General features: G+C 37.6%; 2 protein-coding genes and 1 pseudogene across 2 annotated transcripts; 1 reads left to right on the top strand and 2 right to left on the bottom strand.

Moving 5' to 3' along the window:
* Positions 1–2,787: 2,787 nt before the first annotated feature.
* On the top strand, positions 2,788–5,279 carry LOC104706856 (ACT domain-containing protein ACR2-like). Its single transcript, XM_010423082.2, has 7 exons — positions 2,788–3,006; positions 3,121–3,172; positions 3,299–3,413; positions 3,498–3,565; positions 3,654–4,373; positions 4,464–4,568; positions 4,743–5,279. Exons 1-7 carry the CDS (start codon positions 2,936–2,938, stop codon positions 5,124–5,126), a joined length of 1,515 nt encoding a protein of 504 aa, XP_010421384.1. The 5' UTR covers positions 2,788–2,935; the 3' UTR covers positions 5,127–5,279.
* LOC104706855 (putative glycosyltransferase At5g25310) lies at positions 5,189–7,880 on the bottom strand. The gene is made up of 4 exons (XM_010423081.3): positions 7,420–7,880; positions 7,092–7,267; positions 6,095–6,443; positions 5,189–6,004 (listed from the first exon to the last, which is right to left on the bottom strand). Exons 3-4 carry the CDS (start codon positions 6,428–6,430, stop codon positions 5,336–5,338), a joined length of 1,005 nt encoding a protein of 334 aa, XP_010421383.2. The 5' UTR covers positions 6,431–6,443; positions 7,092–7,267; positions 7,420–7,880; the 3' UTR covers positions 5,189–5,335.
* Positions 7,881–10,885: 3,005 nt separating this feature from the next.
* LOC104709380 (F-box protein At5g25290 pseudogene) lies at positions 10,886–12,126 on the bottom strand (annotated as a pseudogene).
* Positions 12,127–12,485: the final 359 nt, after the last annotated feature.

Genomic DNA, 12,485 nt, shown 5'->3' with positions numbered 1-12,485 from the left:
CGGATCCCACACCAACCAGATCCTACCATTCTCCACCAACTCATAGTTAAATTCGTACCTCCAAACCAGGAAAGAAGCCTCAAAAACTTGCCTTGCATTCTCTTCCGCTACATGGGTCTCCAACACACCTCCCATTATGGGCTTATGCTTACTGATCCAACTCCGCAAAAATCTCTGTCGAGATAGACCATTCAGGCCTCTAATATTCTAACAAAAAACTTTCATTATTCACACTGCCAAAAGAAGTAGAGCTACGCTCTAACATTCGGTATCAGGCTTCCCCGAGGAGCTACCTCGGCTAGCCTGAACACCAGAGATTTCACCATATATCGTCTCCTTCTCAACAGCCTGCTCCACCGGATGAGGAGAAAAACGTCGCTGAACCTTCTTCACAAATAGCATATTTGATTCCAGCTTGGAAAGCTTCCTAACACTCTTTACCCCTACTAGCGGTTACCCCAACCTGCATAACCCATTCTCGAGTGGAGGTACACGGAATCATAATGAGGCACGTCTTCTCGTCAACTTGTCGAATAACAATGTTTCCAAACTTTCCCCAAACTGGGTTCAAATCTGAGAAAATCTTTGAGGAGGGTGGGATTAGACCATGGAACCTCGCCACTATGTGACCTTTCCACTGGTCTGCTGCTTTTAGCAAGAATGAGGCTGGAGCTTGTACCACTGGTAGTCCATCATCAGTGACCACCGGAGTTTCAACTTTTTGAAGATTCCTCAATGACGCCTTGAACCACTCTGCTTGAGTAGGGGCTGCGGTAGAAGGAATATTGACAGGAATCGAAGAGATTTGAGTAACTAAAGGAGTCGTCGTAGAAGCTGTCGGCGGCGACTGAGTGTCGAGAAGAGGATTCAGATCTGGAGGTTGAACAACACTCAGATCTGGGGGTTGAACAGAATTCGGATCCGGAGGTCTCAGGGGAACTCCCACACCAGCAATGCGCATCTTCATTTCGGGGAATCCAGGAGGCGGAAGAAAAGAAGCGGCTATTTTCAATGGACCGGCGTGAGGCCGACCACCGATGGAGATCTGCGAGAGGAACTCGCAAATCGCCTTTTTTCTCTCAAGCACGAGTTTCTCAGGCACTTTTTTTGGAAGTATTTTTCTTACCCATCTTTTTATTCTCCAATAAATTTTCATTTCAACCTTCTAATATTTGCATTTTTACCCATTTCACCAAAAAAAAAAATTTGATCTCTCTAAAATGTGGGTCTGGCTCCGCCACTAAGTGGCTTGATAGATCTTCATCTTCATGTCTGCGATCGTGTTCGTCGATGTCACTTCCATGGTGTACGTTCTTCCATTTTTAGTCTTAATGGAAACTTGCATCTCTTAATTTAAACAAAAAAAAAGAAAAAAATCGTTAAAACAAAAAAAAATTAAAGAATGAAAACTTAGGGGAGAGAGTGTGAATTACTTGTGATTTGTGTTTCTTTTCTCTATAGGAGGGGTAGTGAGTGAGTGATGTAGTGCATGTATGTAAGTTATATATAGACAATTTAAAAACAAAAAAAAAATTGTAAATAAAAAAATCTTAAGGGGTACATTAGTAAAATATAAAAATTACTATAAAAAGTTTTTTACAGGCAACTGCCAATTTTGGGGAAAGAATTTATTATAAAAAATAAATGACCATGTGTAAAAAATAAATAACTGTTAACATGTGTGAATTATGGGAAGAAACATCCAGTGAACAACATGAAATTTATTTGTGGCCTCATTTTTTATTCCACTTCTTCACCGGAACAAGTGCGAGCTCAATGCGAATCATATACTGGAGAAGTTGCCAAGTTTAACAATTTCTCCAATTTCGTAGTTAAACATCAAGTTCGCATCAAACCTTTGATTAGCGCCTAACAAATTTTCATATCTAAAATGAAGAAGAAGTCACTTTTGTGATTGATGTACGAGTTCATGTGATTAGTGTGTGTATGTTTATAAAAGAAGCTTTAATGATATACAGGATATAGCTAGTGCGCCTCGCAGCTTGTTTGGTAAACCTCTTGTATTTTCCTAAGACTTGATTGCTAATAAGAAGAAGATGACCAGGGCCTCTGTGGTTTGGTACTATTAGGAACTTTTACCGATCACACATCCCTTTCTTCGTTGAATCACGGATCTAGATCTAAACATGGGGAAACCAAAAACGACCTCTCTGAGTCAAGTCACCATTGGTCGTTTTTGCGCCATGCAACTTCATTTTTGTGGTATTTAGTATTTACTAAATCTTGTAGAGGGAAATTTTCAATATTTGGTGAAGTTTGGAGACCGTTTCAAAGAGATCACACGTTTTTGTGTATGTGGTTTCTAAATTAGTCCCATGGAGTTAATGCTCTCGATTCTACTAAACTTTAGGAAAATATATATTATTAGTATTATTACGAAACAGAGATTTTTGCAACTTTAGTTTCCCCCAAAAACTTAGGAAAACATGTGGAGGTTACCAAAGAATAAGAAGAGAGGAACAAGCAAGAAAACAAGGAACACCTTATTTCACTTGAGTCTCTTACCAATTCGTAGTATTTGACTTTGATAAGTTCTTGACCTATACTACTAATTAACTCTACACTATATTTGAATTCGATTCTAGAATGTGATTTAATCATTATCCTTGATGTATCTATAATAGAATTTCTATTAGATATTTTTCAAAAGTTTTATCTCTAGAATAACTTCTTCCACACGTTATTTCACACTTATTCCCCAAGCTAAATTTAGTAAATGACCATCTTGTTAAATCCTCTGTATTAGAAGGTTGAAATCTCTTCTTCATTCACAGCCTCCTCTGTCTAAGATACCAATCTAACCTTTTTGCCTACACGGTTTCATATATACACACACACAAAAAAAAAAACCCTCAAATCTACAAAAACACATATTTCCTGACCTAATTCTAATACAGATCGTGTGATAGGGACGATGCAGAAAGTTTGCTGGCCTTACTTTGATCCTGATTTTGACAATCTCGGTGAACGTATATACGGTCCACCGTAAGCTTTTTATTTTCATCTCTAATAGATCTGTTGAACATCAATGTATATATGAGTGCATGTGTATAAAATTTTCTAATCATCACCTTTATATTTTGTGTGTGTTATTTTCAGGTGCAGGGTCTACATTGACAATGACAGCATCCAAGATTGCACCGTTGTGAAGGTACACAGAAAATATTGGATCCAATGGTGTTCTTTGTGCGAATTGTTCTTCTGTTTTGTGGTTCCATTGTGCATATCTGGTTGGGGTGTCCTCTAATTAATGTGAAACGTACGGTTGATAATGAAGGTGAACAGCGAGAACAAACAAGGACTTCTTTTAGAAGTGGTGCAAATCTTGACAGACATGAATCTTATTATCATCAAGAGTTACATCTCTTCCGATGGTGGTTGGTTCATGGATGGTATAACATATAAATTAATTTCCTTACAATTTAATTTAGTTGAGGAGCTTAGCTTTGAGAACTTACTTGTATATATGTGTGCAGTTTTCCATGTTAAAGACGAGCATGGCAATAAACTCACTGATAAAAGCGTCATCAATCACATCACACATGTTTGTCTTAAACTTTAATCCCTGAATGAATCATATATATGTTTGATTTGAGTGTAGTAATGAGTTAGATGAAATTAATAATGTATAGGCCATTGGTACGAGTAGGCGAGAATCAGATTTTATAAAGGCTAGTGAAGCGAGTAACAACCCAAACAGCAATGTCTTGGAACCTCCACTGGCTGATCACGGCGAACACACAGCGATAGAGATGACCGGGACAGACCGACCTGGACTCTTTTCAGAGATATTTGCTGCTTTTGCGGACTTACATTGCAACGTATTGGAAGCTCATGCTTGGAGCCACAATGCTCGTTTGGCTTGCATAGCCTATGTTTCTGACGACAACACTCACGCTCCCATAGATGACCCGAGCCGCTTGGCTTCCATTGAGGACCACCTCAGTACTGTTATACGTGCCACAGCAGATCCTGCTTCCAACTCTACACACGTGGGTCACAAGGAGAACGAGACCGATGGGTTTCTTGCGGGACAAGGCAAAGGGTGTATGAATAGTAACGTAGAGAGACGGTTGCATCAGCTAATGCTATCTGTGAGAGACTTTGACGAACCGTTTTGTGAGCCTTCACCACTGTCATTATTTTCATCCAAGTTATTGTACGGTGATCAAAAGGAGAGGAAGACAACGATAGTTTCGATTGGGAATTGCGAAGAGAGAGGATACTCTATTGTGACAGTAAAGTCTAAGGATCGAAGAAGGCTCATGTTTGATACAATATGCACTTTAGTTGACATGCAATATGTTATCTTCCACGCCGCTCTACGGTCCGATGGAGCTGATGCTTTTCAGGTAGACCAAGAAAATATATCTATAGCTTCCTTGAAACCATTAGACCCCTTTTCGGGTTCAAATGTTTATCTAATGTTTTGAAACTTGTAGGAATACTTCATAAGACACATAGATGGAAGAGCTTTGAACACGGAAGGCGAGAAAGAACGGGTGATTAAATGCTTAGAGGCTGCGATAGAACGTCGGGTTTGCGAGGTAATGTTAACATTTCTATTATGCTTTAAAACCAGAATAGATCAATCTACACAATTACTAACTTTGAGATGTCTCAGACAGAAGAAATTTAGAGGAAGATTCACCAAAACTGTTTGGATTCTAGTTAAGAATGGTAAAACAATTTGGGTGTGTTGGTGTGTGTGGCTAATGCAGGGGGTGAAGTTGGAGTTATGCGCTGAGAACAGAGTAGGCTTACTCTCTGACATAACCCGTGTCCTACGTGAGAACGGCTTGACTGTTGTCCGAGCAGACGTGGAGACGCACGGTCAGAAGTCTCTCAACGCTTTCTACGTCAGAGATATTTCCGGCAACAAAATCGATATGGAGTTTGTGGAATCAGTGAAGAAAGAGATGAGACCGATCCATCTCGAGGTCAAGAATGAAGACGCAAGAACAGACATAGTTGGACCTGATGATCCACCATCCTCAGCTGCACCGCAGCCGCAACCACAACCTCAACCTCACCGTCTCTCCCTTGGTGACATCCTTCGATCGCAGATGGAACGCCTTTCTCTCAACTTCGTCCCAACCAAATGATTGATTGATAGTTAGTAATTATGGGTATGGTATAAAGATTTAAATCTTTTAATTGCTTAGTAAGTTGCAATAATTCATTATTCATTATAACTAATTATAACATCAAATATTATCCTTTTCACCATTAAATCTAGACTTTAAGGTTTACATACATTTCTGAGATATATGAAAATCTAACAGAAAATTACCTATGAGTGGTCATCATATCCTTACGTAAGCCTCAAGTTAAGTCTACGTAACCAAATAGAGTGAAGAGTCAAGTGAAACGCATCAAACTTCTTAGGAGGATCATTAAGCTCGAAATGTCTCCTCACAGACCGCAAGTTACGTTTAAGCCATTCGTATTTCTCATCAGAGATCGACATGAGAATCTCCTTCAACCTAGGAATCTCTGAAACGTCGACCAGAACAGAGAAAGTCTCCCAACGAAGAACATCAGTGAACGGCAACACGAAGTTAACCGAGAGAATGACGGGGATACACTCGGAGTAGATGGCTTCAGTGACTCTAGGGCTAGCAACCTCGTAGCCACTGGGACAGAAACAGAACTTTGAACTTCTCATGAAATCGTAGTAGTTTAAGTGTTTAGGAAGGTATTCATATACAGGCATTTCCGGGTCACGCTGTTTCCAGTGTTTTAAAAGGATCGGTCTGACAGGACCGTGGACACCACCTGCAAAGAACCCGAGGTAAGGCCGCGGAGAAGCGGATAGGGTTTTAGAGGACCTGAGCTTGGGATCAACTTCACCACCATAGAGTTTGATCTCAGGAAGAGTTACGTCTTTTGCAGGGTTAAACCCTTCTGATGTATTAGCATTGCACATAACTCGAATCGATGTGTTGAATAGATCCTTATTAGCATGTGAAGTGAGAGGTCCCTGCATTAGTAAATAAGACAACAGTTCATACCAAATTCTGTATAAACCAAAACAAAAACAGAGATGATGAAATTGTTAATTAATTATTACCCAATCATGACAAGCAAGCATAAAGTGATCAGCTCCACTAGTACGATTCCAAAAAGGATGATTAGTAGAAACCAATCTAATATAATCAGAAACGAACGTTCTCAAAGGCTCAGCATTAGAATTGCCTTCGTATAAGTATCGAACCAGCCAAGTAACACTAAACGGCAAGAAGTAAACATAAGCTTGGCTCGGATCGTAAGTACGAAACCTCGTCTTCCTATTCTCCAACTCCGTTATAAACCTCCCTTCAACCGCGTATACACTCTTACACGGTCCATCGTGAACTAAAGGCGGCTCACCTTCTTCGTATACATACACCTTAAACCTCTTCTCCATTTCCAAGTAACTCCTACAAAAATAGTAACAACACATTACACTTACCAATAAATAAACTAAACGGTACGTATGATAAACTCATTGTTAAAAAGGGGATGAACTCTCTGACACACTCTTTGTAAGTATATAGACTAAAAGTGATTACGGACCATACAAATATTAAATTAGTGTAACTGTAAGCTATATAGCTTGCGCAGTAATTTAATAGTGAAAATGACACATGACAGTCCTTAACCTTAATTGCACCGCCTAGTATTATAAATATTTTGCACATACATAGTAGACTGATTTGATTCACATAATCATCTCTAATCTTAATGTATTGATTGCTTGAGAAAGGCTCAAAAAAAAAAAATCATAATCTTGATCTTTAGTGTATATACCATAAAGCAGGTTCATCATCATCATGTATAAAAAAAAAGTATGCATGCTTTTTTTCAGAAACTATGATACAAAACCAGTGGTGTGTATTCAAATTCATGGATTCGTTAGCGTCAATTACAAGAATCTTTATAAAATGTAAAACTAAAATCCACGAAAATTAGCCGTGCGCAGTGACTTTAAAGCTAAGTAGTTTCAAAAAAGTTAAACTCGAATTTTTGGAATCTAATTAAAATTTTTTAAAAAAAAAAAAAAAAAATCATGGAAACTTAGAATTTACCGATGTAAAGCTGAAGGATTACGATAAATTTCTGGGTTTGGAAGATCGATTTTGAACAATGTAGTAGTATTGTTACGATTCGAAGAAGAAGAAGCTTCTAGAATCGAAGCTCTCGCTTTCGCTAATCCTTCTTCCACTAAATTTCTCCGGTTTGGTTTTCCCGGTTTACTCTGTAACTGAATCCAACATTTTGAAAATTTAACGAAACGGAATCAGATGAAGATGACGATGACGAGAAAAAGCTCAGATTCGAATTTTGAAAATTTACGGTTACAGAGAGAGAGAGAGAGAAAATTTTTGAAATTCGAATTTTGAAGAAGAAGCTTACTGTTACAGAGGAATTAGTAGATCGGAGAGAGAGGATCTGTTGAGAAACATCGCGAGAATCAACGACGACGACGGCGGCTTTGTTTTTTTTTTTCTTCTTCTTCGCCGGCGTTAGTAGTGTAAACGTTTCTTTGGAGAAGCTCAGTGTCTGGGAACGAGAATTCGAATTTCTGAAGAGAGTAATCGAAGAACGAAGTCGAGCAACGAGATAACAATACAACGAGCGCGATCGATCCGATACAAATCGGGATGAATCCGAATCTCGTGTACCGGTTCTGAAACTTTTCCATGATTTCTCCGAGAAAACGCTTTCCCGGGAAAATTATTAGAGAGAGAGAAGGAGAAAGAGAGAGTTGTGTGAGAGAGAGAGAGAGAGAGTGTGTGACGAAATGAAAAGGCGCGGAGAGGTATGTGCCAAAGTTTGTTTTAAAAAAAAATGAGAATTTTAAAAAAGGAGAGTTTAAAAAAAAATGAGAATTTTTTTAAAAAGGAGAGTTTAAAAAAAAAATGAGAATTTTTTTTCACAATTTATTCTTATAAAACAGATTTGTTCAGTGTTCATGATTCAGATAATTTCTACTGTGTTTTTGATAATTATTTTTTGAATACAATGTATAGTGTGACTATATTTAATATATTTGAATACTCTTTTTACATATATATCTTTTACCATTTGATCTATTTAATTTATATCTGTATTTAGAATTTTTTTTTTTTACAAGGAAACGAAATCTATAAATTCTTATTCCACTATTTTGTCTTTCATAAACAGAAATAAATGAATTTATTTTCGTATTTACCAATACAGTTTTTATTCGTATTAATTAACATATGGACTGCCATTTTTGTACTTAGGCTTGGTCAAGTGTTTTTTCTTTTTTTTTTCTTTTTGTAATACTACATTTTATAAATTGAGTTATGCTCAACATGTGGCAAAATTTATAAATTCTAAATATTATAGAACAAAATGAAGGGTGAATTGTATTAGACCTACTTTATATCAAACTTTTTCACTTACACCTACTTTCAATACTTTTTTCTATCTTTTTTGCTTATGTGTTTTTTTTATAACCAAACTGCCCTGTAACTAATATTGGATAACTTGGAACTAAGAATTACCTTTTTTTATGTGTTTTTTGAAACAACGTCCTATTTCCCCTTGAAACTATCCTACCGTACCAGATTCACCTCGATCTTTGACCTCGATCTATATCTCCTACGAACTTAAGTACTCAACATATTTCTACCTGAATCCATACTTCTATTGCTATTTCCCCTTCGGAATATCAGATATCATTTATTGCTCCATGAATCTCGGTTTATATGGTTTGTTATTGGTTTACTATTTGATTAACCAACTAATGAACTCATTTAACCGGATTTTACCAAAATTTAACCCAATTACAAAACTAATCCAAGAAAACTTGAAAAACAAAAATTCCCAAATCGATTTTTCTTCTCTCTTCTTCTCGTTTTCTTCTTTTCATTAGAATTAGAATTCAAAACCTGCAAAAATCATAATTAGACAGATAATGAATTACATAAACTTAGATAATTACACATGAAGATTTGACCAAAGGTTGATATTATTTATTTTCATCTTCTAAGCACAATCAGAGAAGTCAAATTGCAACAAAAAGACCATAAACTTCAGATTGGTCACGACTCATGAGGAAGAACACAGTCTCACGTGTTATCCGCTCTGTTTTGTTTTGAAATTGATCATAAAATCAACAAAATAGAGAACGTGAAGGAGGAGCCGTATGGTTTCGCCGCCAATGGCGTCCTCCATTGCTGTTGTTTCCCATATAAAATGATGAATCTTGGCATTAAACCCAGATCAAAAAGACTAGATTTTTAGGTGACCCATATGATCAAATCTCAGAAATTTTCTAATTTTGTGGATGGATCGGGAGATCTGGGCATTCTTGTTGTTGTTGAGTGAAATGAAAAGAATTAAAAAGCAAAAGCAAAACAAGAGAGAATAATTTATGATCTTGTTCTTTTTTGATATGGGTTTAGGGAAAAAGAGAGATAAGAGAATAATTTAGGGACGTGAAAGTGGGTAATGATGATGATGGGGTCGGACCCGTCGGGATTGGCCAAGAAGCTCCACTCATGAACATAAATCTTTGTGATCTTCTTTGATTCGTTTGTAGAGAGATCAATATGCAGTTATGCACTCGTGTTTGTGTTTGCAAATTCAAAAGCTCCTTCATGGATAATCCAATGCATTTTATTTTTGAAACGATTAAATGTTTTTAATCTTAAAACTGTTAATGATTTCTTCTGGTTAGAGTTTTAACAAAACAAATTTGGGAATTAGGATTTCAAGTGAAGAACATGACGGGTCGGGTTCTATATATTACTCAGATTATAAATTGGTTTTATATTGGTTTATAATATATTTATATCGGGTTTAGTTCCAAAACCGTTTAAACCCAGATTAGTGGGAAAATAGCAATAAAAGTATGGATTCAGGTAGAATTAGGTGGAGTATTTAAGTTCGTAGGAGATATAGATCGAGCCAAAGATCGAAGTGAATCTGGGACGATATGATAGTTCTGAGGGGGAAATAGGACGTCGTTCCGAATGTGGTACTACCATTAGATCATAATCGTATGTAATATCTGGGGACTGTGGTTTGTTCTGAGGCTCGCCCAATACAGAAAAGTTATCATCATCAGATGACGCACCATCGGAATCATCGAAAACATCAAATCGGCTTGAAAATTTATCGTCTTCTTCTTCGTCATCTGCTTTTTCGACAGTTTCTTTTGCTTCGTTTTCTTTGTCATGGATGTTACTATAATCATAACCCCTATTTTAAAACGCGGCCGCCGAGGCCGTCGAGGCGCCGGTTAATCGCTCGGCGGTGGTGTTCCGCCGTAGCCAAATCGGTTTTAAAATCGGGAAAACGAAAAAAATTGATTTTTTTTTTGCTGAAAATAGGATGATAGATGTTGAATCTAATAGTTAATTATTAAAAACAGTTGATTTGAAGAAGAAATTAATGAAAAACAAGTATTTAAATGACTGACGGCGACAAACTAAGTTTGCAGGTTTGCAAAAAGTCGGTGGAGAAGATGACCTGGAAAAGACTATTTTACCCTTTATTAATAAAATAACGAAAAATACACAAAATGGAGTACCAAAGGGTCGACCAAGCATCGTCGTTGGCATTGGCAGGACGGAGAGAACCATCCAAATGACCGGAGACGTCGAAAGCCATGCAGTGTGTGAGAAGAAGCTCACGCCAGGCATCATAGTTGTGCTCATCTTCATCAAGGAGCACAGGTATTTGATTTTTGATGTTTGTAACACCAAAACAGCGTTCATTAGAGCTGTTAGGAGCAGCCATTAATGGCGAAAAGAAAGAAACAGATAAAGGAAAAGAGAGAGAGAGAGAAAAGAAATGAAAGAGGATCAAAGTCCTAGATGCTCTGATACCATGAAAACTTGTGGAATTCCTCATCTGTTTACATTATACGTACAAGGCTTATATAGCCAAAATAATTACACAAATAGAGGAGAGGATCGAGGTGAGGTTCCACACAATCTGGAACAATATTAACAACTTAAACAATTTCCTAGATACGTGTAACAAAATATATATATGTCTTTCAGTCATCACGGGTGAAATAGATGGAGTTTGGCTCGATACCAAGGGTATGGTCGGCAGGCACGGTGATACCCAAATCAAGAAGCAGTGCCTCATCACCTAAAGAATGTACCTCAACAATATGGTTCGGGTCGTCAATAATAGCATCAGGGTCTGGATTAGGATCCTTCTTGAATACACGGAAGCTCCTTTATCTTGTTATCTCGTAAAAAAAGTTGTGAACCAATAAAACCTCTCCTGCTCTTGTAACAGCAATGCTACTGCGAAATATTCCTCCACTTATGTGATCCGATGTAACTTTACGTAATAATAATGTATCGCTTTTGTATACGTCCATGAAACCTTCTTGTCCAGAAAATACAAGTTTTCGAATGAGCTGACGAGCCGTGAAGATGTATAGTCTGTCACCACCATGGAGTACTATATCAGATAAGCCACGTAACTCCCTGGGAACATTGGTTCGTGTAGGAATGTCACGGTAATGATCTTCCCCGTTCTTACAATAGGCTATATATTTGGAAACCATGCCAAAAAACCAAACAACAACGTATTCTTCCTTTTTTTCGTCTACCCACAAAAGACCTTTCAGATCTTCCGCGTTCTGGATTAAAGCTACGCTGCTACAATCATTTGATCTCTCACTGAATATTTTATCTCCTACTCGCTCGAGACTGAAAAGGCCACCTTTGATCGACACTAGAAGTGGGAGATGAACTCTCTTCTCGCTAAACACATCCATGATATAGAGATTGGAACGAGAATCTAGAACCAAGAACCAGTTTCCTGAATTTGCCAAGAATCTAGTCCCTGAGAAGTCTCTCTTTGTTCCGTAAATACAATCTTCCTCCGGGTTGTACAGCGTACAACCACCATCTTCTGGAAACAGAATCAGCCATGGAAATACGTTTTTTCGAGGCAACGTTTGTTTCGAACCCGAATACCAATTGGAACACACAATCTTAGCGCGGTGAAAATCAACAAAACTCAAACGTTCTAGTACAGATCTCAAGATGTCTGTAGGGAGCTCCGACCAGCGGCCAGAACTAGGAGTTTTCATGCTTTTTTTCAGTCACGCTACCAAACAAAAAGTAAGCAAACGAGCAAGAGAATGTAAACGTTGATATTTTACTGTTTGAATTTTGGTTATCACTTCAGCTTCAGCTTTACGTTCTTAATTTCTAACGCAATTGCTATATATAAGCTTCTAACATGTAATAACAAGGGGCACTCGCTATGTAAATAAGCCTAAATCCTAAACCCTTGTATCGCTATGTATGAACCTAGAGGCCCTAAACTCTAAACCCTCATATAGCTACGAATATATAAGCTTCTATTATGCATAGAATTCCAATGAAACGGTCACACGAAACAAACCAAAATATCAAAAACACGAATCTGAGCGGAACGAGCAAACAACGAGAACCCTAAAATATCAATCGAAACCA

The sequence above is a fragment of the Camelina sativa genome, chromosome 8 (assembly GCF_030686135.1).
Source record: "Camelina sativa cultivar CO46 ecotype springtype chromosome 8, ASM3068613v1".
Classification (NCBI taxonomy): domain Eukaryota; kingdom Viridiplantae; phylum Streptophyta; class Magnoliopsida; order Brassicales; family Brassicaceae; genus Camelina; species Camelina sativa.
The sequence above is the reverse complement of the archived record's forward strand: the minus strand, read 5'-3'. Positions and strand labels throughout refer to the sequence as shown.

Bases quoted from the DNA above. Each gene is read 5' to 3' on its own strand.
- LOC104706856 (XM_010423082.2), top strand. From the start codon at position 2,936: ATGCAGAAAGTTTGCTGGCCTTACTTTGATCCTGATTTTGACAATCTC. The intron at 3,007-3,120 runs GTAAGCTTTTTA...TGTTATTTTCAG, and splicing joins GAACGTATATACGGTCCACC to GTGCAGGGTCTACATTGACA. The intron at 3,414-3,497 runs GTATAACATATA...ATATGTGTGCAG, and splicing joins TGGTGGTTGGTTCATGGATG to TTTTCCATGTTAAAGACGAG.
- LOC104706855 (XM_010423081.3), bottom strand. From the start codon at position 6,430: ATGGAGAAGAGGTTTAAGGTGTATGTATACGAAGAAGGTGAGCCGCCT. The intron at 6,005-6,094 runs GTAATAATTAAT...TTACTAATGCAG, and splicing joins TGCTTGCTTGTCATGATTGG to GGACCTCTCACTTCACATGC.